This window comes from Podarcis tiliguerta (assembly GCF_965153285.1).
Source record: "Podarcis tiliguerta genome assembly, chromosome: 1".
Lineage (NCBI taxonomy): Eukaryota > Metazoa > Chordata > Lepidosauria > Squamata > Lacertidae > Podarcis > Podarcis tiliguerta.
Genome location: NC_139534.1, coordinates 100,723,039 through 100,750,839, shown reverse-complemented (window position 1 = coordinate 100,750,839; position 27,801 = coordinate 100,723,039). Strand labels below are relative to the sequence as shown.

Below are 27,801 nucleotides of genomic sequence, written 5' to 3'. Positions count from 1 at the left end.
TTAAAACAGACTTACTAGCCAGCAAAATATGGCAACAATTTGAGTGCAAGCTCCTCAAAGCATGAAATTATTTATGCCTCTCTAGAGAGCGTGTTCTCACTGGATACTACTACAACTTGAACAGTAAATTTGAGCCAGTTCAGTCCCAGCCAAATCAAAATCCCAGTTAATGAGTTTGGGTTTAGCTTTAATAACTAGGTAAAATACAGCATTTAAGAACCAGATTAGCACTTAAATTATAGTGATCTTATAGCTGTGGCATTTTATCACACGTATCCCTATCGTTATTTTTTTCCTGTTCCATATGGTTTGGTCTCAGGTTTTCTATGGTGAGCAAACTCTGTGCGCTAGGTCTATGGAAGGGGGAAAGAAGTAAAGCAAGCTCTTCAAGCATAAATTGCAAGCTGAGATTCCCATCTTCCTCTCTGCAGTTCTTATTCACCCATCCTCACCTTGAGTCACTCCTCCTCCACATCATCTCACCACCACCTATCTTCTCTGCCCACTTCCACTACTTGTGAACATGTCTATAACCTGCAAGTAAATCTACAAATATATTGTCCAGAGTCTCATTAAAAACTATCTCATCTACAAAAGTGCCAACATAAAATCTGCATTGCTCATGAGCGACTAGATTGTGTCTGTGTGTTTTAGTGACTTACTCACTCAGAATTTCTAATAAGTGTCAGTGAAATCATTACTGAGCAGTATCTCTGGATCATGCTCCATTTGACTCCATGTTAGCTGGCCTGTGGCTGGAGTATGTATTAGTTATATTCTACACAGCAAATGTTTCCAATCTGAAGGTTAGGCTCTGGTTCAGAAACATCTACAATGATCACTAACTTCTAGCACTTGTGAAAATTACTGCAGGGACTTCACAATGGTGCCCAAAGGCATTGCATTATATCCATCCCCAAACCAGGCATATTATAGGTGCCAGACTCTCCTGCCCCCATAACAAGGTATAAATTAACAAAAAATGTCAAAGTACTCATTACATTTTCATGTGGTATGGATTACATCAACTGCTATACTGAACTAATTTAGTTAACATGAATTTGCTCCTAACTTTGGTACCATAAGACACAAGTTCTGTGTAAAAAGTGTACAGCTGAAACCAAGCCAGGTACTCTGATCTCATTCCATATGACACACAGCTCTCTATCGCTCTCACTTGTTTATCGCTCTTTGTAGAGATAGGGGTGTGTGTGTGTGTGTGTGTGTGTGTGTGTGTCATATAAAGAATGAGACAGGAGTATGAGTCTTACTTTCAGTCTCAACCTGTCCCACCTGACATCATATAGGCTGTCAGGTGTAAGTAGATGTGGCTTGGCTGAAATGGACTTCCTAGTCAACTGAAGATTGTGGTAGCCTGAGGGTTCTCTCCACACCCCCCCACACCCCCAGTGCTCTATATGAGTAAAGGTGTCCTATATGCCAAAATGGGCCCAGGGTGGAAAATGAAATGAATTTGGGCATACCTGGACCTCTACCCAACGACAGGGGGACCAGTCAGCCGCTTTCTGTTTAGAGCACTGCTTCCAGTAGTTCCCTCAATCCAAAATAAATATATGTGTATGTAATAATCACAGGAACAGGAGGTTTTAGAAAGTTTAATATATATGTAAACATGTAATCAAGTGCAAATACTGCCTACAACCATTTATTTCAGTGTAACACACATTTGAAATATATATAGCCTATTAAAAATAATGCTGTAGGCTTCCACGCTTCCTGGTGCATTTGGATGCAGATCAAGTTTACACCCAGGTTCTTCATTCAACAGAAGTGATACATATGAAGACACAAGTATCCCTGGGTGAAGTGACATCTGAGAAGGGAGAAAGCAAGTGGCCCTTGTGAGTGTGGATGATGCAAGTATTACACCAATAGGCAGATGGTGCTCTGCTGCCTTTAAAAACTACTTCTGCCTTTGAATTAGTTCAGTGGAGAGGTATTGCTGTTTGTTACCTATCTGATGTTTATTGCTCTTTCCTTCTTGGCAGGTTTGCCTCCCTCGATTTGGATACACATCTGTGGTCATTCTACCCTATTCTGGGCTCATCGGAGGGCAAGTTGCTCCAGTGTGGGACCATAGCTGCAAATGAGTAGATGGGCATCTCTTCACTGGGTGGGCAAAAGTGGCATGATGTGAGTTGTTGTCTACCCTTTGCTAGTTGCTTTCCACACTAGTGTCCAACACCTTGCTTTTACACCTTAAGGAGAATGATTTGGTTCAGCAGATTGAATTGTCCTTGAGCCACACTATTCAGCAGGATTTGGAATGGGTGAGAGTTTGGGTGCCTCAGCTCTTGGCTGTGATTCTAGGAACACCTGCTCCCTGCCCTGCAGGTTTTTTTCCCACCTGGCCTGTGAAGATGGGGCCCTGAGTGACTCCAGCTACTTAAAAAAAAATCACTGTAAATTATCTATGGTCATACTACCCACAGCCTCCAAAATATAAATCAACAAGAGAAGCTTGACATCTATAGCTGAAAATCAAAGTCAAAAACTATCTGTTGGGATAATGTGTCCTCATATAATGCCCTTCTCCTGTGTTATTTGTGTTGCTAACTATAGCTCTTGCATATATAATCCCATTATACTTTTCTAAATCAGCGTTTTGAGAAATGGTTTTGAACCATTAATATATTTTCCTGGTTAAAATTCTTTGAGATGTTCTTAACAAGAGTCTTAGATAATGAATTTGGGCAAACTCTGGAACAGTCTTTACAGTATTATCATTCTCATTAATTTTCAGAACTACCCACTGTGTTGAGATGATTGTCATGGGCCTAAGACTTCAATTTGGCTAAATATTTTTGCATATATTTCAACATATAAGTAACTAACAGATGTTTAAATATCAAGTAGGCACCCTGGAAATGGTTAAATATTTACTATAATTCTATAATTTATTTTGCTGAACTCATCTTCACCTCACTTTTTCTGCCTTTAAAACATTCCTTTACTGTGCTCATCAACAGTAGACAAAAAGCTTTCATACGATGACAAAACATACTGGATTTAGTAAATACAGCTGTGTTAAAATCTATATATATAAAGATTCTAGAAATATGGAACATACCACAAATAAAAAATAAAAACAAATGGAAATGCTTTATGCACAGCAGTTATATAAACTTCAGACTACGTAAAATATTTCTAATTATTTGCATAAGATCTTTCAAACTCATGATTTCTTAAGGCTAGAAGTTTGTTTTCTCTTAGATATACAACCATTTCTAAAATTATTAGAAGCTGCAGTACTCAAAATAATATTACTTTTGAAAGTTAACACTGACAATATGCACAATCCCACTTTAGTTCTACTTTTAAAAAATGCCTTTTTGTTATCTTTGAAGACTGCTTGTTTCCAATTGTTTCCTCCTTTAGCATCCTCATATCAGAGCAATAAGTATTTCATTACTGGTTTATCTGTCCAGAGGCTTGAGAAGCAGTAACAATTAACCCTCCCTTCACAGTGATTGATACAGGCTTTGCTTTCAATTTGTTCCACTACACAGATCATGAAATTCAGAATGCGATCATCCTTATTGACCTGTACCTTCAAACACATTGCTACAATGAGATGAAAGTAATTATTTAAAAAAGGAACACAGAACTATTCAATGCTAAAACAAGGCCTTCAAAAATCTTCTCTGATGACAGTCTAAGAAACTGGCAATATCAGAAATGAAATCTAAAGATGGATCTCTTTCTCAGTCTAGCAGTACTCACATTGGATGAAAGAATACTTTATTATCACCATCACTCAGCAATCTAACTCCTCCACCAGCAAGGTACCAAGTGGACTGCAGGAAGATGGGAACACCTGTGCAGAACAGTTACTTAATACAAATCTTTCCTATTCCAACATAACGTCTTGATCCAAACACATGGTCCTAATCCACAGAATGACTTCCATTTAAATTAAGCTTATGTGCAACTGACTTTCTCTGGGTGGGGGCCATTCAGCCCAACCTGTATGTTAAAACACACCCTTTCCATTTCCATTTACTAGAAAGCTCTACAGCAGGAAGTGAAAGGGTGACATGGACCATATGCTGTCATTGCTTTTATATTCCACCTTCCCTCAAGACACTGTACATAGTTACCCCCATCACTTTTATCTTCACAACAGCCCTTTGAGGTGGTTAGGCTAAGAGATAGTGACTAACCCAAGGTCACCCACTGAGCTTCAAAGCTGACTACCTGGCTACCACAACATTGCTCTTCCCCAGTTGGAAATGGGGGGTGGGGGGGCAAGTGCAGCAACAAGTCGTCAGTGACTACGTGCTCTGCAAAACCACCCACCCCAAACCCACCTGCTTAAGGGGAGGAATCCCAACCTCCCTCCTGCTGCTGCTGCTTTCTTGCTTGTTCACAGACCCCTTTCTAATTGGGGCCAATTATACCTCGTCCCTCCATTAAGGGTTTGAGGTGACTTGCAAGAAAAGTTAGAATTAATGTATAAGAACATATCCATACCTCACCAGTAAGCACAGAATTTGTATACAGAAGGTCCCATGTTAGCATGATCCAGTAAGAAGGATCATAGCAGACGTGGAAGATCTCTTTGCCTGAGAAACTGAAGAGCCCCTGTGCATCCAAGTAGATTGAGGTACACAGGCAAATAGGCCGGAATTGAGTACAAGGCAGCCACCCAAGACTGCAATCCTAAGCAGAATTACTCAGTAAATATACTGAGTTCAGTGAGATTTACTTCTGCGTAAACAAGCTTAGAATTGCACCACATGGACTGAAAAGCAACGGCTTTTACATACTCAAATTCTAATCCAGGGAATGTTGCTCATGCAAAAATAAAAATGACTAGGAAATATAATTTTAAAAATTTTGTAAAATGTCACGTTTTGTAAAATAGCTAGGACGCTTTGTTTAATATAAGGATTAATGTGAAAGAAGCTAGAGCTGAAAATGGCATAGTAGAATGATGCTCTTTGAAGGCCCTGAATCACAAAAAAGTGATGAAGATGAACCATTACTGCATGGATTAGCAATGAATTATTTTGAACTAGAATCATGGACAAGCACAAAGGGGAGGTAAAAACTAGCCATTACTCAGAAGATGATCTACAGATAAAGGGGGGGGGAGAGTTAAAATGTGAAAAAATGTAAAGTAAGCTAGTACTGGAGTATTGTTACACCTTAAGCAACATTCTACTTATGTTTTTTGTGTATTGTACACTACGAGGCATTCACACATTATAATCCGCAAGTGCCTGGGTGACAGTAGGGTTAAATCAGGCAGCTTCTATGTAAACCAGCATAAAACAACAACACAACATTAGATGTCAAAGGAAGTCTTTGTAGGCTTAAAATCATAACAAAGGGAGTTCTGTTAATAGACTTAACTTTATAAGAAACTACATTGTCAATAGTTTTAATTTTTATAATTCCACTAACTCCCATTGGAGGGGAAAAAAGAGCTACTACCAAATTAGTACAGAAATTATTATTATTTTCTTTAACTCAGGGGATGGGGAGTTAAAACTAATTGTAAGGGGATGGGAAAAAGGAAAGTAAGAAAGAGCTATTCACAGAAATTCCTGAGATTCTTATGAACAGACTGTTTAAATGAAGAGCACTTTAATCAGTAGAGGAATCCTCACGTTCCTAATGTCTTGCTGTGCATTCTGCAGGTTAGAGTAGCAGCTGGTAGAGGTCATATATCTTTTGTGAGCATCCCAAAAAGGCTCACTGCCAGACTGTTAAATTATGAATAAGCAATGAACAAAAGAATGCAGATACGGTACTGACAAGATAATCCAAGCAAATTTATCTATGACAAATTTCACAGGATTAACAAATTACATTTACACAGAACAATAAAATCTGCAAAAAAAAAAGGAAAAAGAAAAGAAAAAAAGATGAGCCTACTTTCCCTCAACATCAGGAAAGAAAGAAAAAAATCCGAAAGTGATTTCACAGCAGGTATTTAAATTATAACATTACCTAAAAAAATAAAGACATGTGCAGCACATTCCTATGTATATTTACTTGGAAATAAGTCCAACTGTGTTTAATGGAACCTAGTAAGCGGAAGCTATTTTTTCTCTTTAACAGATTGTAACAAATAAAGTGCACAGAATGCTTCATCAGATAAACTTTATCTATCTATTATTTGTTTCATACTGTATAACACTTAAATTATTAGTGTTCCTCATAACTAAAATTAAGTTAGAAGCGCCAACAGCATTGTATGGCAAAAAAGAGAAAAACCAGAACTGTTACTTTATCGTCTTTTATTTATTTCTTCTGTCAGTACAATCAACGTTGAACAGGAAAGCTTTAGCTATGACAAAATAAATTCTAGCTGCCTTCCCCAGAAGTAAAAAATAATAATACTTTTTTAAGACTACCAAATACAGAACACAAATTAGAGAAGCATCTTAGTCGTTTCAATTTCTTTTCATAGATTGCCAACACTGGATTTGTTAAAAGTTACTGCAAAGACTACTTGCAGTGAATTGTTAACTGTTGCCTTGATCCTGAAAAGTTTGCCTTGCTGGAAACGGATGCAATAATGCTAGGATCAGCAATTACTAACTATCAGGTGTTCTGGGAAAGATGTTCACCCCACTTCAGTTGTAGATGTTTGCATGGTTGCTTATGACTGATTACACCAGATGTAGAGGCACATTCAGATGTGTATTCAGTTAAAAGTACTGAAGTGAAGACAAGACAACATCAGCATTTAGGTATGGATCTAGATAAATATCTAATTTATTACCATGATTCTTGATCTAAGAAACGATACAGTACAGTACAGATCTTCTAATCTTGAGCATGGGGAGGAATATATAATATAATACGCACACAACATTGAACAATAAAGTATCTCTCTAGTCCATAATTCTGTTGCAATCAATGGTCATGCATATGCTTCCAGGATATTAAGGCAACAGGAACTCCAGTTGTACAGTATGACCATAGCAGCTAGAATACAAAGGTATACTCAGATTATGGTTGCAACTAGCTACAATTAAGCACCAAGAAGTCTTCATGTTAATTGGATTCCACCTTAACTGGTATCTTGTCTTTAAAACTTGTATACCATTATTCCATCATACAAATGCAGAATTCAAGCCAGAATATGACAACCTGGATTCTAAATAGATTAACCAATTCCTGCAACAGAGTTTGGGCACTGAAACCCACTGCAATCAGTGGACTTACGTGAAGTTAGATCTGTGTTTGATTTTGGCTATTATGTGGAAGCAATTTTCATTTATATCAATAGGACATACTTCTGTGGTCTGTGTGTATATATACAGTACAAAAGTTGTTTGATTCAGAAGGGGTGCTACATAAGGACAGCCCCGCATAAAAGCAGTCTATGTAACTGGCACTCGTTATTTTGAGGGATGGTGAGCACACAGATCAAATATGGCTCCAATGCTCGGGGGCTGGCAAGGCAGAGCAATTCCAATTCCCCCACCACACAGAAAATTGGGAAGATCTGCTTTTAAACTCTGAGTATTCGACCAGAACAATTTTTAAGCGCCTGGGAAAAGCAAAGTTAAATCAGACAGATTATGTTAGTGCTTAATTTTTTATCTCTAATGTGTCATTTATTTCTAGCGCGATTTCATCATAGCTTGTTTTCTCTGCATTGTGCATATCACACAAACTCCCTGGCTCTCGTTCATACACAATGGGTTCACTGAAACCAACAGTTCTTACTTTAGTCATGACAAGCCCCACTGATTTCAAAAGATCTGCTTTAAGTATAACTGAGTCTCGATCCAACGAAGTTTCTGCAATCCTGAATAGCATTTCCTTACAGTAAATAACTGGTGCACTGAGTGCCATATGTACATCTGAACCCCCATGGAACTCAGATTACAGCAATCCACTTTAAATTACAGAATTTATCAACTATCCCCTCCCCTACTGATTTATATACTGGTATAAACTAAAACTACTTGCTTTTATTTCAAATATCTTCTCTTTACAAGAGTATACATGTTCTTGCCTATTCAGTTTTTAAAATAATATCTTTAAAATATATATTAATGTAAAAATCTACCGTATTTACTTAAGTCTAATGCGCCATCGAATCTAATGTGCACCTTAATTTCTGCAACATAATTTGGCCAAAAAAGGTGAGCATTAGATTCAAGTAAATACAGTAATAAAAATAATCCTCTTCCGCACAAGTAAATGTTGCTTACATAGCAAACATGTTTCTTAAAAAGTAACCATGAAACATTATGGTTATTAAAGTGAACATCCAGTCAACTAAAATGCTTTTAATATAAACTTTGCATCTTCAAATAATAGCATTTCAATGCAATAAATTCATTTATGCTGCCAAAATGTAGGGTAGGAAACAAAGTGATTGGGTGTCATACCAGAAACATATGCTTTGTTAAATATTAAAGACAGTGGAAAAAAATATGAATGAATGCAAATATATTGACATTCACATTATTTTGGCAGGTTTATGATCATCTCTGTTTCCTACAAACAAAGCATTAATTCATTAATACCAGTTTTCAGAATCTCTTTGTGAACCTGTAGTTTATACAGAACTGAAGCATAGCAGCCAATTCTGTGTCCAGTGATACTTTTCACAAATAGGATCAGCCACTTTGTGCCATTATGAAGGTTAAGGGATAAACAACACACTCTACAAAAGTCCTTTTTTTATCCCACAGCCAATATTGTAAACATTCAGTCGTTCAGCCCTTTCCACTGACCTCCACCTTGACCTATAAAGACTATTACCTACAAGTGGTTGAGTATTTTGTGTTTCTCTACAATGCTGCAAGCCTATTCTTTCCTTGGGGAAAAAAGACTTTTATTCCAAAACTTAGCAAATTATACAGTTATGTTGAAATGGCATTCAAACTTAAAAGGGTAATTCTACAACAAACTGTATCATTTAAGCTAGTGCACCAGAAACGTGAACTTTAATCCAAGTGAGATTCAAAAGCTTAAGCGGCATGAATAGACAAGGGTGTGAAATGAAGCAATGAAAACCTCTGGTTTATATAAAGTACAATGTCAATGTTGCGTTCTCGTTCTCAAGCATATATTAACCATTACCAGCAATTTGAATGACAAATCTATACTTTTCAATTTACACAAATGCACAATTCCACAAAAGCCACAGTTTTATCAAGTTGGGGGAGCCTCCAATCCTCTGTTTAAGTCTTCCTTTCCTTTTTCAGAAACTGAACAGTGTTTATTAAGTTGTTGCAGCAGAATACAGGCTTCCCTGCACAAGCTAGTGTATCTGATGTGATTATTAGCTCTCCTGCTCTCAAGTAGAGGACCTAATATATCTCCAGATCCCTTGCCCAGCATTGCAGAATTAGCCACCGGTTGGAACATGACCAGAGAAGAGACTGTCTCTTCTCTAGATGCAAAAACCTAGCAGGCCTCTATATAAAGCGTTAGTAAACTGATTGGTCTCTATAATCCTGCCAAGTGCTAAAGAGATTTAAAAAAAATAAAATAAACTTTAGGGAAGATTATTCACAATAAATGTAATATATACTCCAAATAGTGGACAACAGTTTATTTTCTTAAGGATTTTGAAGCTATAAAGGCAACCTAACCTTCTACTGATATGATTGTGATTTTTTTTTTTTTCATGTAAAGGGACCTACCAGCCCTACAAATAAGTCCAAAAATATTAATCACTTGCTATGGATACATATGCAGATTTTTAAAGCGGGGGGGGGGGGGGTGTTAGGGAAACTCATTGGTTAAAAATACAGGTTACTAAAACCAAGCTGTTCCACAATTTACATTTTTTTAAATTGAAAAAAACCCCCAAAAGAAACAAGATTTTAAAATATTGATGTAACATCAAAGGATCACAAAGATAGATAGATATAGATTAGATATAGCTATAGATAGAAGATAGATAGATAGATAGATAGATGATAGATAGATGATAGATAGATAGATAGATGATAGATATAGATGATAGATAGATATCAAGCCCAGCAGTGCATATGAGTGTTTCACTTATCATTCCCCTTCACTGTTTCTAACTGATTAAAGATAAATGTTTTTTTTTCCAAATTTGCCCCAATTTACAGCAAAACTATTTGGGAATTTTCAGGTAAGTATCTACATCTCTCCTCTCATCCTTTAATTTGACAAGGTTTAATTGTGAGGTCTCAGTGCCTGAAATGGGGATTCAAGCAAGAGATGGGTTTCTGAGGAATAGCAATTTGAATTTTCCCATACCACGAAATAGTACAGTCTGACACAGCCCTCTAACACCATATAGAAACAATAAATTCATAAGGGAGCTGCTGCAAATGTGATCAGCTATTTTATTTATTAAAATATATATGAATTGCTTTTTTGCCCACAAGGCCCTCTTAAGTGAAATACAAGATAACAAAATATAAGGCAGCAATTTAAATTTATCAAACCATTATTAAAACAAAAGCAGAAAGCAGAATTTAAAACCCATCAAAAGCCATGTAAAATAAAACAATTTTTAGCTGGGGCCAGCATGACCTTCCTAGGGTGGAAGCCAGCATGATAGCACAACATGGGTGCTACCACAAAAAAGGCCCTACCTAGTCTCTAGTGGGAAATACAGTAAGGTTTCTGATAAAGATCAAAAGCATTGATAATACTCACATGAAAGGAGGGACTTCAAACATCCTTCCCCATACTGTTTAGAGCTTTGTTTGAATGAGCACAATTCAGATAATATTAGGGTGGCACCATGGTAAACATCTCATTGGTGCCACACACCTTCTTTTCATAAAAGCCAATAAATGGTAAAAAGCAGAAGCAGAAGGTAAGTGTTTTATTTATGTGGAATAAGTGTGGACCCAGTCTGTGTGCTGTATATTTTTTGTTGAAACCTCAATTTTTAATACCTTGATTATGGTGAAGTTCATCTTCTGCATAAACGTTTGCATGCCTGCAGCCCATATATATATTTCCCTACCCATAGCAGCATATGAACTGGGTATTATGATATTCATAGACAATGTATACAACTACATTTTGGGTTGGGAGGATAAAATGAGATTGTGGTGATGCTACCTTGGGCACCCTAGGAGAAAAGGCAGGATTTTGATTTATTTAGTCTCAGATTTGTATACAATATTACTGAAGAAACATATATCTAGAGGGTGGGAAATGTAAATAGTAGGTCACATGGTAACAAAATGCAAAAAATATAGTGTGTTAAAAGTTTAATTGTATATAAAATAAACACAGGGACTTCACAGCAGCTGTAATTGATAACACAACACAAACATCCTAGCTAAGTGAATGAACACCAGTAGTTGGATAAAAGCCCAGTATCTCAATTCAATCCAGAGGTGATATAACTGAACTTCTTGCTAAGCTGTAATTCAGCAATTTCACACAGTAATACCTCTTCAAGGTTTCGTTCTTCAAGAACAACCACTTTAAGATCAGCAATTACAGGTCCTGGGAAATGTTCCCCTGCTGGGGGTTTCAGTTGAATCCAAACAGTACCAGGTCTAATTGTTTTCTGTTGAAGAGGCATAGCAGTGAACAGAGAAAATGGTACAAGTAGATTCCCCGGTCCTATGTCATGTCACTAACTGGGGACAATTAGTACTCCATCTTCCTACAAGGAATATTAACTTTCCAGTAAGCATCCATTAAATTTGATCAAAATATCCCTCATCTTGGCTAGTATCTTAACTTCTCTCCCTCACGACCAGGTACTTTCTCATTTAACCAAATCAATTAATTTTCTGTATGCTTATTTCAGTTTGATTTATAATGATTTGTAATGATTTTCAGCCCTAAAATGTGCCCCCAAAACTGTTTACATAAGAAAGCAAAACCATGCAATTCACCGTTATTCAACAGCGAAACCTTCTAATCAAAACAGAGTTAAAACCTTCCATCATATATTTAAAAACCACATAAAACCTAGTCTTCATGTTATTAGTGGCTGCCAGATTAGTTATTGCCCATTATTGCAAGTCTCCTGACACTTTACCATTTGAGGCATGGCTCTCCAATGTCTGGAGCATCACTTTGTTGGAACGCTTGACCAGACACAGTGGTCTGGGGAGAGGCTAAATCTGACAATTTTGATGCAGATTGGTTTCCCTTCCTTGAATATATTAACAGGGAGGGATCTTCCCATATCCCTTTGGCTTCTCATTCTTCATTAAGGTTGGGCTATTTAAATAGCATCTGATATTCAGTGAAGTATGATTGCAATTTGGTATACCGGTTTGCTGCAACACTGTATTACTTTGTTATTGGCTGCTTGCTTTTTTCGGTGTCTGCATGTTTTTGTATGTCACAAAAATTCAATGAAAAGTTGGAATGCATATATTAAAAACCTATAAAATCCACATGGAAAAGGAACACTTCTGCTGCCTACCTAAGTGTCATCAGGGACGGAACTAGTCTCACCTTTGGGGGTGAGAATTCCACAATCAGGGAGCTTCCCCCACACCCACCTTGCATATCTATGGTTGGTGAGACTTATAATGTGCAGTTTCCATTCAAGCGCACATTTTGGCGCCAAGCCCAGTGAGGCTGAAAGGGGAGCTGCTGGGTGTCCCACCCATGGTTGCAGGGGGAAAGAAAATGGAGCTTTGGACCAAGCCACGGCTGTGCTATTTAATAAACGCCATTTCCCTTATGCCCCAGGTAAGCGGAGATTACGGTATTTTCTGCCCTGTGCAGACAGAATTCAGTTGATCCAGACCACAAGCAGGCCTCTTCTGTCTAATACTGTAATGTGCCCTAAACAGGAATGTGAAAGTTCTGTTTTTAATGACTGTTACTTTGTGAATAATTTACTCCTGTATTTGTTTTAATCACTGATGTAACTGCATTGCTTATCTTTTGTTATACATTGCCCTGGACTCTGTTCAAGGGAGGATGAGTCATAAACAAAATAAATGATGATGATAACAACAACAACAACAACAACAACAATAATAATAATATGATAACAACAAAACAAACTTAAATCATTCTTTCTATTAAAAAAAAAGGTGAAGAATCCTGAAGTAGCTCTAAAGAACTCTGGATGCCTCTGATCATCGGTTAGATCAAGTAAAATAAGGAATTTATTCACACAGTATCATAGAAGTTTTGCTCTATGCAAAAATGGAACAAATGTGAACTTTCATAAGAAAATTAAATCTCTTCCTTTAAATGAACCAGCACTCCATCTTTTTTAAAAAGTTCCATTACAAATTTGAGAGTTTAAATGCATACACAATGGCTGCAGCAAACAAGAATTTTGAAATCAACCTTGTGAAAGAAGTAAAATATAGGAAGCTAAAGAACAAAAATGTGATATATGTAAACAGTTTATTCCTACCAAACGTGTGCACTCAATTAATTCTGGCTTTTCTTTAACGACAACAGAGCTTAAATGTATAGTCCCAGCAAGAGGGCCTATATTTTTCATGTTTAAAAGAAGACGCTATTCCCAGTATAGTGTATATTTCAGTGTAATACACAACCATATCATAAATTATCAATGAATACTTTCACTCAAAGTCCTGTTAAAATAAAGGACACAGGAGAACTATTCATTCAAAAGCACTTTATATATTGTGAAACTACTGATCATACTGGTCACAAAACAATGTTGCAGTCACATCTGATACAGCAGCTTTCATATCCATACGGTGTTATCCTCCTGCAAATTTATATGGTATTACAACAAATTATGATTACCCTAGCAAGGTCTCTAGGCATCAATAGTTCAAGCATCTCATTCTAACTATAAGCAATCTATATAAAAGCAAAAGGTGTTACAAAATATCCTATTCTATTCAGGTTGAACAACATAGAAACATTTCATTTTAATTATCAGTTTTAAGCCCTTATCAACTATAAAGTATCCAGCTGTATTTGGCAAATACTTAAGGAAAGTACTGATGAGAGCTACTGAATTTGTTGCTATTTAGTTCCAAGGGAATGGGTTATAAGACAGCAACTTGTGGTATAATATTCAGATTGATTGACCATAGGCGAAAGTCTTATGTGGTATCATACATGCAAAATATTCCACTAGAGCACCTCATGCTTATCCCCTCCTCCACACTTGAAATTAGACGGATATAATCAAAACGGCTCCTAACCAACACTAACATCAAAAAACTTTCCATTATGCAATGGACAATTTTCTTATATCAATGTTGGCTAAAACGAAGTCTAAACGTTAACTAACAGGTGAAAAGTAATTTCTAATTATTGTGCATCTAGCAGTTCACAGTCTACTAATAAAATGGCTCCATCACATACAGAATTTTACCAAAATTACTGTGAAGGATATGAAATTCCAGGGCAAATTAAAATATTTCAGGATATAGACTTTCCTACATGCAAACTACCAGTTTTAAAAACTACATAGGGCATAATAGTTTTACAATTGTACTTTTCTAATAAAACATTGACAGTATTTTTATTTGCTTAACAAAATGTATATTGCAGCAAAACCTCTAAGCATTTTATAAAACAATAGGTTACACTTAAAGCAGATGGATGGAAGCAGTGGCAAAACGATATTCCAGCAATGCCTATGTTTGAAGTGGCTCTGCTTTATAATTTAATAATGAAGCAGAACACCAAATTCTTAAAAGGTAAAAGTATTATTATAGCAACCTAGCAAGAAACTTCAAAGGAAGTTTTACTTGCTCACCATCTCACACCATGATGCCATGAAATAGCTTAGGATCTAGCATGCAACTTGCCCATAGGGAATTTTTATTCCCAGGTGGGATGCTAACTACTATATTCCAATATGTCCTGAAATTTCTGTATCAAGATTTAAAAACAACAACCACATGCTATATAGCTGGTAACTTTTTTTGTTACAGAACCTTGGGATATGAAAAATACAGACAAAATCCTGTATGATTAAATCTCATTAGCTGCTAAAATCACATACTATATGTTGATCAATGCTCATACAAATAGTATGTGAACCCAAATATGAATGCAGAAAACAAAATATATAGGCAGCATGTTTCAAAATGTGCAACTGCTAATCCATAAATCAGGAATCAGAGATATTGTGGCAATGTGGGAGGTTCTATTTAATAAAGGTCATTATAACTCCTAGCTCTAGAGCTATAAGATCTAATATCCTCTCTGGTACCTCTATGATATGCCCATGCATTACTGTTCTTGTTGACAGTCTGTTGCCTTGGAAATATTTCATTATTTCAGTTTTTCCATTTGTAGACCCTTGGCCTTGTGATATGAAGGCCACCCTATTTCATATTTTCGATTATCATTTAAGCAATCTTCTGGAGCTATTTATATAAAAGCAAGTGTTAGACAATGCATATCATCATTTATCACTGCTGTGTTTAAGCATATACTCTAGCAAGAAATATAAAAAAATGAAGGGAGCTTTTTTTTAGTCTTTACTTTACAGCATAACACAGTGATATGCTTTACAAATCACTGCTGGCATATCACATGCATTACAATTGTGTGAATTTAACATCCTTGGATATTTCCACAGAGCTGGATAATCCTAGGTTCTTTTGAACCATTTTCTGCCTATAAGACTGTAGAAGTAAATGCAACAAGTTCAATAACATTTTCTCAAATAATGACAAAAAAATGTTGAAAATTATCCATAGTTGCTAAATAACAAAGAATTCTAGTCTTTTTTAAAAAAAAAAATCTGTAGCTCACCAATTATAATATCCTGATATTTGTGAATATTGGACTTTTGCATAATGAATTCATTTTTAATATCTTAGCAGCAGAGTCCTAACCACACTTATGAGTAAACCCTACTGATTGTCAAGGGACTTACTTCCAAGCAAGTGTGCATTAAACTGAGGCTTACCCTACAGTTCTGTACACAGAGACCTCCTTATTTCCGTGGCGTGAGTAGCCCAATTCTATTTGTGTAAGTAGCACTATCTCCAGTGGAGCTTCCAGTTAAGCGTGGATTGATAAAACTGCAGCAGCGATGCATATAACAATGTGCAGGATGAGGCCGTACAGTTTCAGAGAAACTGGACTTAAGCTTCTGAATGCAAAACCCAAGTAAAGTATGGACTGTGTACTAAGAAAATACCATGCATTTGCTTAATTAAAAACAAATGCATTTTTAACTTATCTTACATTAAGAGCCAATAGCCTGACATATCATATCTTAAGCAGAGCCTCTCCCCCCACTGCAAAGAAACAACTCAGGTTCCCTTAAATCCTAAAATAGCTGGAACGCCGTACACAGTGACAACAAGTTAAGCCTCAAGGCATAAAACAATGTTGTGGACACTAGGCCAAGCTTTGGGTTACTGGCGTTTCATGCATGTAGGCTACTTCCCTTGCTGAAATTATTACTCCTCCCACTCCCTACAGGATATAACTACTCTGATCCAACCTTTAAGATGACAGCATCAGAGCTGAACAAGAATATGCTATTAAAGGGCATTAAATTAAATACAGTATATCCTCCTACAACTTCAATCAGAATTTCAGACCAAGTGTTATTTAGTACAGCTCTCAAGTGGAGCAGAATAACAAATCGCACACTTTGATTTACCTTCTCCGAATGCCAAATGGAGACAGGTGATAAAGAAAGCACTCATGCACAGGCTATGAAGTTTCCCCTAGAAATTAATTCTATCTTCAAGATTCCTATCTTGAAAAAAAATCCCAAAATGGCACACAAATATGCCTCTGCTGGAGAGATTACTGAAGCTGTCCCGGCAAATACACTTCTTACTAATATAGTACTAGGCTCATAAAGGGGGGGGGAGGGAACAGGACTCTCTGGTGAGGGGGGTGCTTGAAAGGATGACAGCGTATATTGGTATTTATGTGTTGGCTTTCCTCCCCTCTCAAATGTACAACTCTATGTGCAGGAAACCAGCATGCTGCTAAAGACATTATTAGTAATACACAAATGCTTTTACAGTCACTGGAGGGAAAACACAGAATTTTCATAGCTAAAGAGAAGTAAAGGGACGTTAAACCTCTGATTTCCATAAATTTCAACAAGATGATGTATTTCCATCATGAGCATATCGAAATATAGCTTGAGGTACAAGATGCAACAGCTTATACTATAAACAAAGCACTAAGTACAGAATGAACAAAAGCAGAATGTTTGTATTTAAACCTATTTAGAAAATAATATGAAATCGGCTCAATTCCAAGCACTAGCTCAGCTGATACAGATGGCACCCTCAAATACCCATTTTAATCCAAGGAGCGGACATATTTACATTTATACTCTCCCAATCAGTACACATTTTTAAAGCCAAATGGTACATTGTATCAGCATAAAGCAACAACTACAATTCTTCACATTCACCTGATCAATCATTATGCACCCCATAATATCTTTAGACATTTTTAAAAGCAACTCAGGGGGCGGTTTTCATTTTATATCTCAAATGGGAACCTTCCTCAGCAAGCAGAACTGGAAAATCAAAGGGAGCAAAAGAGGAAACCAATATGTACTATGGTCTCCATTTGGTCATATAGGATTCAAACGATGCTCTGGAGATTTTTCAAAGCATTTTGCAGTAACATCAGGTGAACTTGTAAACTTTGCAATATGTTGCTTAGTGGAGGAGGTACCCTGGAAGCTGTCCTTCCTTGCAGTGCAGTGGTGGGTGCTATCATTCCACAACTATTCTGCTCTGAGTAACCAAGCCTCTCAGTACCCATGGCAACCTCTATGCCATTCCCAATTGTCCTCTCTGGATTCCCCGCATCAGCACCCCTCCACTTTCCCTTGTGCAGGAATTGTTCTGCATAAAGAGAAGTGATGAGTCTCAACCCTGCCTGGAATTCACACCTTTATGCTCCAGGAGCCCTGTCCCTGTTTCTAGGAAGACTGGTTGTTCCTACCCAAAACGTGCTCTTGCACATGCTCAGAAACAACAGACTCAAGGCTAAAACTTTATGAGCTCGGACAAAACCTATCAGCATGCTCTTGCAGAAAGGTCATGGGTGGCTCGCCCTGAAAGCTCACCTGCTTCCAAAGGTCTTTCATACCTCAATTAGCCCACTCATTCATTGTTTCCAGTGGCTCAGCCACACGTACCCATTACTTTCCAAACGGGGCTGCCCCATGTGCCCATTCATTTTCAATGGGCCGGGAATTCCCTTGTCCATCGAGAGGGAGCCCTTCTCTAAAGACACACTTTACTTGGAGACTCGGATGACAGCTGCGCAGACATGTCACCGACAATACGCGGAGCCGACCAGCAACGGCGGTAAAAGTATATGGGAAGAAGCGGGAAGGGGGGAAGAGAGCGCGCGACGCAAGCAGGAGTGTGGAGACTTGCAAAGGCGAGCCCACTTCTAGCCTCGGCCGCCACAGCAAACTCTACCAGAGCATCTCCCCTGACCGCGCATTAGAGCAAACAAGTTCGACAGACTAAATGCCAATCTCGGGCTGCTTCCCCGCCCCGCCACCCCACCAAAAAAAAAAAACCGCGGGAGGAGAGAGAAGGGCTAAGCCGAATTGTCTCCAGGCGCCTCCGACTAAAGTTGCCCCAGCAGTTGCGAAGAAGAGCCCGGCCAGTTCCGTTTCGGCCTAGCCGCACCAGCCCAGCCGGCCCTTCGACGAGGCAACGCTGGGCCTGGCGAAAGCTCCCCGCCTCTCCCCCTTCCGCCCCGCCGCCGCCTCCTCCTCCTCGCCGAGACCATCCAGCCGAAAAGTTGCCTCCCGGGAATTCCGCCTCACTCCCCCTTCCTTCCTTCCTTCCCTCCCTCCCGCCAAACACCGACTCCTGCAATGTGCGGGGAGGCGCAGGATCGCTGCTGCTGCTGCTGCCAGACTAGCCAAGTGTGCTGCTGTGTCTGTGTGAGCAGCAGCAGCAGCAGCAGCAGACAAATATGCATGCACCAAGAGGAACTCCCGAGCAGCGCGAGCGGGGCTTTGCAGGCTGAGGAGAGTCGCCGCCGCCGCCGCCGCCTGCCTGCCTCTCCTCTCCTCCTCCTCCTCCACCGCCAACCCCCTCCCTCCGCTTCTCCTTTTCCCGGGCATGGAAGCCGACCAAACCAGACCCAAGGCTGCAAGCGGCGGCGGCGGCGCCCCAGACGCAGGCAGGCGCTGCCGCCTCAGGTTCAATACAGAGAAAGTGTTACCGTTCTCGCCTGGAAGGATCCTGCTGAAAGCTTGGCTTGGTGGGCGCCATCTTCCTGGGCTTTTTTTTTTTTCCTTTCCTTTCCCCCTCTCTCCCCTTTCCTCTCTCTCTCTCTCTCTCCCTTACTTTTCCCCCTCCTGGTGTGTGGTGTTGTGTCTAGCAGGAGCGGCGGCGGCGGCGGCGGCAATGGCCCTGCTCAGGCAGGCAGGCTGAGGAAAAGTACGGAGGCCAATGCATTGCGGGCTCCCGCTCCCCGGCGCAGCGGTCCTGGCGCAGGTTGTTGCTTCGCTGCTCGGCTCGCTCGCTAGCGCCGCTGGGGCCCGGGCCGCCGCCGTCCAGAAGCCGACGAGCCTCCGAGAGAGCCCAGGCTCCGCCGCCTCCGAAGGCATGTCAGGCGCGGCGACGAGCGGCCGGCCGCGGCGGGCGGAGAAAGGCGCGCAGCCCCGGCGGGCACCCCGGCCACTGGCATCGCCCGGCAGGTGTGGGAGACAGAGAGAGAGAGAGCCCGCGGGACCGGCTCAAGCGCGGGGCCAGGCCATGGCCAGGGGAGGGGGGCGGGAAAGTGAGAAGTCAGGGCTCCCCGCGCTTGGCCGCTGTGAAAGTATTTCTGGGCATTTTCCAGCTGCTGCTTCGCCGGCTCCGACCGCTCTGACTCCTTGCGTGCAAAGGGACGCGAGAGCCTCCGCTGCCGGCGCAACAACGCCACTCAGTTGCAGTTTCGCAGACTTTCCTTCTCTGGAGCAGCGCAGGCGGCGGCGGCAGCAGGAGAGGGAGACAGAGAGGGAGGCTGGAGAGCCGCAGACAGGCACTCGCTTGGCAGCTGGGGACGGATTCTGGCAACAGGCTGCGCGCATTCGCGGAATGGCAGAGCACACTTGGGGTCAAAAGAAGGGATAGGAAGAGTGTACTTTGCATGGTACATAGTGCACACGTTATATCTGTGTGTGTGCAGTACTTACATGCATATGTATGCATATACACATGCAGAGGGGGGTGTTATTAGTGTGCACAGATCTGGGTGCCTATGCGTCTATTAGCATACGTGCGTGTCTTTATGTACACAGCATGTGCGCGCGTGTGTGTACGGAGGATGGAATGACATCTTTCAGCTACGCAGGCTGGCTGCACATGCGTCTGACTCTTGTCCTCCGTCCAACTACCGTAATACTACGGAGCAGACGCGAGACTGCGCGGAAATGGGTGCAAAAGCAATCCATCGCGAGGTACAGTTTACCGTATTTCTCGTGGCACAGCGATCGCCCGCCCTCCTAGGGAAAGTTCACACTTGGTGCTTCATAGGGACTGCTACTGTGCCAGTTTATAAACTTGAAAAGGAAATGTGTGAAATGGTGTGGTGTTTTTTTTTTTGTTAAGTTAAGAGCCCGAGGGAGGGGGCACTTGTCGAATGTATTTTCCGAATGTCAGCTGAAAAGCAGTTCCATGTCAGTAATGTGTTAAGCCCCCTGCTTTTGTTCCTGGAGTAACAAAAAGTTAAGTTTTAAAGCAAAAGCAGGGCAATCAGACCATTTAAAATCTAAGGTGTTCCAGCTGGATTTTGAAGGCAATTAAAAGGAATGCAACTAATCCACACATGCGTAGGTAAGAGGATGGCTGCATAAGGAGTTTGCAAAGTGCTGGAAAGTTTGGCTGCAGGGTGCAGTCAGTGACCCCAAAAATATGATCTCTGCCACAGGAGGCAGCGAGTTTGACCTGCCTGACGTCCCTCAGGACTCGGAGAAGCAGATACAACCGGCCTGAGTAGCTTGCATCCTGGAACTCTATAAACTGCTTCTGTCTCTCTCCCCGAAACACTATTCATTCACCTTCTTCTGATTCAAACCCATCAGAAGGAGTCCTTCTTATGCATTATGGCACACAAAAATCATTAGAGATAAACAGTTGTAAGGAAGTACATCCGCGTAGAAAGGGACCTGCTAATTATTTTGTCACAGAATATAAATGCTGTTCCTATAAACTCAGGTTTGGGGGATTCTGATCTTACAGGATTCCATGGAGGCATTCTGAACACCGTTTAACTTCCCCATGCCTACTAAAAAGCAATAAAGTTAACAGGTGTCATTTGGGTTTTGTAATGAGTGTGGAAGAAGTAGCAATACACGCCTGCCTTATTGTAACAATTTCACAGAATCACATGGAAGACTATTTTTAATAGCTCAAATGAAAGAATACAACTTGCTTTTCATCTGCATGTGCAGAGTTAATATTCTGAACTTTTTAAGGGTTTTATTTCACTGTGCATTTTGAAAGGGAAGAATATTGGAATATAAATTTGAATTGCAAAAGAATGAACCTATACTAACTAAATTAAGCTCTTGGAAGTAGGTCCCACAGAGTATAATAGGACTAATTCCCATGAAGGTGTGCATAGGACTGCAGCCTTACCGTGCAGTCCTCATCATGTCTACTCAGAAGTAAATCCTTATAAATTCAATGAGGCTTACTCCCAGGTAAATAGGCATTAGTTGGGATAAATAGCTACAGGTTAGAGGTGACTACATCCCTTTAACTCCTTACAGCCTAGGCAATTTTACGTTTTAATACTATAAACTGAGATGGTGCATATATTCTTTCCAATGCATAATAATTTCTCAGGAAGTATCTTGCACTTGTGTAAAAATTAATCTGCTATTTCTGACCCTTGACTTCCCCCTTCAGAGGCAAAACTATTTTGATTCTTACACTGTGCTTCCTATTTAAAGAGGTTTCCTCTGTAATTTAAAGAATTCTCCAAGTGACAAAAAATATTGTAATTCGGAAACCAAGGAAGGCTAGAGCTACACCAACTTTTATCTATCCTTTATATCTGTCACGCAGCACTTACTTTAGATAAAGAATTCCTGTATTTGCTTTAAGCAAAACAACACTGATTTTGAATTTCAAACATTCACAGGCTCTGAGCATGCTTTAGCGTCTCTTGAGATGACTTCAAGAATCTCAAGAGTTTATCCTAAATGTGCAGAAGTATCAGCAGCACGCAGTTTACTAAAAGCAAACTGTGTTTCCCAAATTTGGCCCTAACAGCTGTCTGTCTCAATGATGGACAGAGTGGGGTCATAGTCTAAACCTTAATGGTTGAAATATAAACATTGGTGGTTCTAAAGAGTTCCCAAACCAGTGAACTTCAAAATTTAAGTTTAAAGTATGAGTTGTTTATGTTTGCACACATCCTTGAGCTTCACATCTAATATTTCATTTATCGTAACACTAACAGTCGGAGCAACTTAGAAGGCACCAAAAAGAATAAAATAATGTTGCAGGGTGCAGTCTAAAATTAGTCTCTTGCTCCCTTTTTATCACTGCATCTTTGCTGTGATCTTCTAGTGACAAAGAAAAGCAATCAAAAGCATTATTGTTTACTATCTTAGGAAAAAAGGACTGGAATGCCATTTAATTATAGGTCCTGTTAACATTACCACCTGTCTGTGAATGGTTGAGGGAGAGTGAAAAGGTGAGCAAGGTCCTTAAACTTCACTATGACTTATTGCCTAAGCAACTTGGTTATGTTTCCTTCCTAAAGGAGCTGTCTGTGAACCTCGGAAATTTGCATTAGAATGCATTTCAGTTGAATACTCCACAGTGCTGAGCCCGCTTAGGGTTTCCTGATAGATTTTCCCCTAGTAACAGGTGACATGCTAATACTGTTGTAATAAAAGTGTGGAATTGCAAAGGGTGAAACGCCAAGTGAAAACTCTATCTTGTTCAATTGAAAACAAATTATCAATCACCGTAGGGTGATCAATTATACCTCTTGGCTGCCATGCTGTGGGGTTTGCACAAGGCATTGACATTGAGAAATCCCTACTTGAGGAAGGAGGCTAAGCAGACAGGATCCCAAACTTTGCAGCAGGACTGAGAGGAAGATCCTCAGCCCTTGAGCTGCCATGGATCTCACTTTCCCCTTTTTTTGTTATTGTTGCTTTCGAAGCTCCAGGAACATTTCTGGGCACCGCTTTTAAAAGATCCCTTTTTGTTTTAAGTGTCTGGGTACCCCCCTCAAAAAGAAAAAGCAAGCAAGACGTGATTTCTTAAAATTTAAAAACAAACGAGCACAGAAAGACACACAAGACACGCACAAAAACAAGTGAGGAAGCCTAATCCACACGCACACTTTGGGGGCTGTGTACTTACCGTTGTTGGTAGGAAGTGATGCCCTGGACGTTTTGCGGGTTCCCGTTGGCTGCGGAACTGGCTCTCCCCATGCCCGGACCGGCCGGCACTCCTCCCGCCGCCCCGCCGGCCGCAGCTGCAGTCACCTGCACGCTGAAATCCGGGAAGATCCGGATCATCCCCGCGGCTCAGCACCCAGCGAGTGTCGGCGAAGAGGTACAGCAGCTCCTCTCCCTCCGGCGGCTGCAGCAGCAGAGCCAGGCACACTGCAATCCCATTAGTGAGCGGCGGCCACTGGGAGGGAGGCACGGCGCTTTGATCTGAGCGGCTGGGCTGAGATTGAGTTGAGGCGGGCGGGGGGGGGGGGGCTGGGAGTGAAAAGCGGGGTGGGGGGGAGAGAAGGAGAGGGAAGGTATTTTCACCAATCTGCAAACATGCAACGTGTCAGGATTCGGCGGGAAGGGAAGGCTGCAAAAATTTAAAAATGGGGGGGGGGGGAATCAAGAAGGGAAATCTCTACAGTCCAGGAACGAGGAATCCGAGCGGAGAAGGGACAGCGCAGAGAGAGAGGAAGGGGCGCGCGATTACTTTCGCGTGACCGTGAAAATGATGGGCAGCAAATATTGCCTGCCGCCCCCCTCCTCCTCTCTTCCTCCTCCGCCCCCAAAACGCAAAAGTCTTGGAGGGTTTCCTCTGTTGCTCAAGAACGACGCTGACCGCGGAGCGATGGGCCAGAACCGACAGGGCTGGGGCGGGGGAGAGAAAGAAGTGGCGGCGAGGAGAAGAGCCCCCTCTCCCCCCCAAAAAAGAAAAGAAAAGACGAGTGGAGGAGGAAGCAGCCTGCCGTTAGCTCAAGTTCTTGGGAACTAGCGTTGCCTCCCCCCTCCCTCTCTCCTCTTCTTCTTCTTCTCCTCCTCTCCCCCCACCCCCGGCCGCCTTCTGTCTTTGCTATGAAGGGCTGATTTGCACCCAGGAGAAAACGCGCGGCTTTTGTGCAACGGCAGAGTTGCTTCTCTATTATAGGGAAGTGACTCTCCTGCCCTCCTAGTGTGCGCCACTGTTATTGCTACTCAAACTTGGGAAGGTGGGGTGGGGGTGCGCGCCCGCGCGCGCGCGCCTGCCTGCCTCTCGCCTAGCTGCCTGCTGGACGCACCGGTCCGCGTTGTCGCTTCTGCCAACATATCAATTATACCGCGCGGCGCGGCGCAAAGAAAGGCCTGGCCAAACGCAAGGAGCGCGGTGACGAGCGAGGCAGCTCGCTGCTTGGGCTGCATGCAGCCGTGGCGGAGCCCGCCGCCGTCCCCTTAACAGGGGCCGATCCACACCAGCCACTCCACACGGGCGCTGCTCTGCATGCCGGGCAGCCTCACGTAGCCATCCTACACCGGGACAAAGAAAAGTTCCGCGTTTTTGGACCCCGCCAAGGAGTTTGGGGCTTCGAAGGGATCTGGCCGCTCCTTGGCGACGGAGTGCGAGGGCAAAGTCAAATTCCTTTTCCCGCCCCCTGAAAGCTTGTTCTGGTTTGTCGCTTTGCAGACAAAAACTCGCACCGCAAATCGCAGCGGGCCGGGGGGGGGGGAATGACTGAATGGCGGGTTGCCCTGCCGGCGCCGCGCGCGGAGCTTTCGCAAAGGCGCTTTAGGGGGCAGCACCTCTGGAATGCGCCGCGCTCGCAGCCCCACGCTTCGTGCCTTTCCCACTCTGCCCTTCGCGGGGAGCCGAGGGATGTCAAAGGGAGAAAGGTCCTCCTCGCCAAGCTGCGGAGAGACTCCCCTGGCGTTGACCAGAAGCACTGCAGTCCCGGGTCTTTCTCCGAGCCCCTTCCGTTTTCTTCCTTCCTTCCTTCTCCGCGCTTGCACTTTGCTTAGCCCATTCAGCCCATCCGTGCAATTGTGCCAAAGCATTTGCCCGGAGAAGGAAGACTATCCACACGGACGGTCATTTGGGGAAGTCTTGTTTCACCCAGGCAGGTGGGATTTGATTTATTTTTATTGTCTGCATGCACAATCTGTGGCTCCTGGCCGGTCAGTCTGTGCGTATCGCTGGAGTACAGTTGTTTGGTTTACTCGCCCACGCAACGCTTGTCGTAGCTAATTCTCTAATTGCCAAATGTGTACCTGCTGTTTCCAGGAGAGGAGATCACAACTTGTGTGCTGCCCGCCTACCCAGCCCTCCTGCTGTGAGCTAAGCCATGGTTTGGTTTAGCATGTGGTCTGAATTTTGGCACTTGGTTTAGATAAACCATCTTTACATCCAAGAACAAACTTTGATTAGAGTTGGTGGTTTTTCAAGGAGCCCAAGCTTGAACAAAACAATGAGCCAAACTATGGTTAATGATAGAAAATATAGACATTTGTTTTAAGGAAAGCTAAACAAGTCACTTCAGAGTCTTGAGTGAGAATGGGGCAATGGAAGTGTTTGATTTTGCAGACACATGCCTATCCAATGTGGCAACTCCCATTTACAGTAACATTACCATTGCAGATGGGAGTTTTTGGCCAAGCAGTCAGGTAACCTGGATGCTTGCAAATTTTACTGCAATTTGCCATAAGACTTTTTTCAAAAACATTTTTGTATTTCATGTTTTAGTGTAAAGTAATAAGAACAAACATACAGCAAGACACAATTCTCCTAGGACTGCACCGCCTCAGATCTTCATGGGAGGGGAAGCTATATGTTTGCATATTCCCCACATTTCAGTTGTGGGAAATCTGAGTCATGAGAATCTGAGTTGGTACCTTCAAGTGATGTGTTTGTCTTTCAGCCTATGCACATTTCTTCTCTTGCACTGCACTCCTTCCTAATTTTCAACAGAACTCATGTGCAATGGTCTGTATGCAAAGACCGATTTTGGTTTAAAGAATGAACTTCTATTGACAATAATAATAATAAATTAATAAATTTAATTCTCTCCAACTGCTAGGCAAAGCTACCTAATTTGGCTGTTGTTACCCTAGTGCTCCACCGAAAATGAGTCTGTGCCTTTGTTTATACAAGGACTACTTCAAGCATCTTGTTTCCTGTTGCCCATCTATAAAAAAAACCCTGTATGTTTTGCCTCAGGATAGAGGACAGACTTTGGTAACAGCTGGCTTTTGTGTTTGCAAACCTCAGTGCAACTTGATACCCAAACAGCACCTAATACAGCTTCATTTGAATGTCTGCTGCCTCATCCCTCATTCCAGCCTAACACACTTACAAGATGTAGACTTTGGCTGTGTATACATCACCATTTACTCTGGCTCCAGTGGGCTCTCACTGTTGGTGTCTGAAGCCATGTTCACATGATGTTAACCACAGTGCAGTCGTTTCTTAAGAAATGCTGCTGTTTGATTCACTTTCCCTCAAACCAGCCTCCATCCAATTTGAAATCATAAGCCACATTCACTTCACAGTTAAACTGAGACAGCTGTTGCACACGCACAGATGACAGCTTTGTGGATAGGAGTCCAGAAGCTGCAGATCCAGAGAAACCAAATAAGCAATGCACAGGTGCAAACATCCCCACCCACTCTCTGGTGTTTACAGCAATATAAAAATGCAGCTTAAAATGCCAGGGTGGAGTGGAGACAACCTCACTGTGTTTTCAGCCACTAATGTGTGCATAGCCAGAGATGGCTTCATCACCTCTCCCCTGCCCCTACAGCCCCACATTTGCTCAGTTTACCATCTAGACTGAAGAAGAGTTATGGTGAACTCGAAAGCTTGCATAGGATGCTGTGATATTTTGATTGTCAAATAAAGGTATTGCCCTGGAGTGGATTTTTGAATTGTGCCTGTGAGCCATCTGAGGTCCTTCATCATGTGCCCCCTTCGTGACAGGTTCAGAGGGTGGCAACATGAGAACGGGTCTTTTCTGCAGTGGTTCCCCATTTATGGAATACTTTCACCAGGGAGTCTTGCCTGGCACCTTCATTACATATCTTTAGGCACCATCCAAAAACATTTCCCTTCTCCTAGGCCTTTGGCTAAGTAAACAATCTATGTCCTTTTAAACTGGAGGGGGCACTGTGTTTGTTTGTATTATGTATTTTTGTGTTTTTATATTGTAAACTGCCCTGCGATCCTTGGATGAAGGCCAGTATGGAAATTTAATTTAGACTCATAATGGTGTTTTCTTACTGTGCTAGGGTGACTTACAAAGAATAGGACAGGCAGGAAAGGATATTATTATTGTTGTTGTTATATATTTATTTATTCCCCACTTTTTCCCCGGTTGGAGCTCAAGCCAACTTACAGATAAAATCAAGAACTGCTAAAACATAGAAAACTTAATCATGGAAATATAGTTAGATACTGATTTACAATATATAAAATCAGTTTTAAAATACCAGTAATTCCAGTGAAAGCAGCACAGCACCAGACCTTTGATTAAAGGCAGTAAATTCCCCAAAGCCTGATGGAACAAGAAAGTCTTGTGGAAGGACAGCAAAGAGGGAGCCAGTCTAGCTTCTCTAGAGAAGGAGTTCCAATGTCTGGGAGCAGCCACCGAGAAGGCCTTCTCCTGTGTCCCCACCAAACGTGTGTGAGGGTGGTGGGACCTAGAATAGCGCCTCCCCCAAAGATCTCAAAACCCAGG

General features: G+C 41.6%; 1 protein-coding gene across 11 annotated transcripts in view; it reads right to left on the bottom strand.

Moving 5' to 3' along the window:
* Positions 1-23,568, bottom strand: part of NPAS3 (neuronal PAS domain protein 3) — a 604,332-nt gene extending 580,764 nt beyond the window's left edge. For 4 of the 11 annotated variants that reach the window (XM_083452399.1, XM_083452396.1, XM_083452397.1 and 1 more), the window contains exon 1: positions 19,096-20,379. Coding sequence is in view for 7 of the 11 variants with exons in the window: in XM_083452396.1 (XP_083308522.1) it covers positions 19,096-19,145 (50 nt within the window). In the remaining 4 variants the exon portion in view is untranslated. Of the gene's footprint in view, positions 1-19,095; positions 20,382-23,243 lie in introns of those variants that run through there. The other 7 variants (XM_083452389.1, XM_083452392.1, XM_083452398.1 and 4 more) reach the window with 5 other exon arrangements.
* Positions 23,569-27,801: the final 4,233 nt, after the last annotated feature.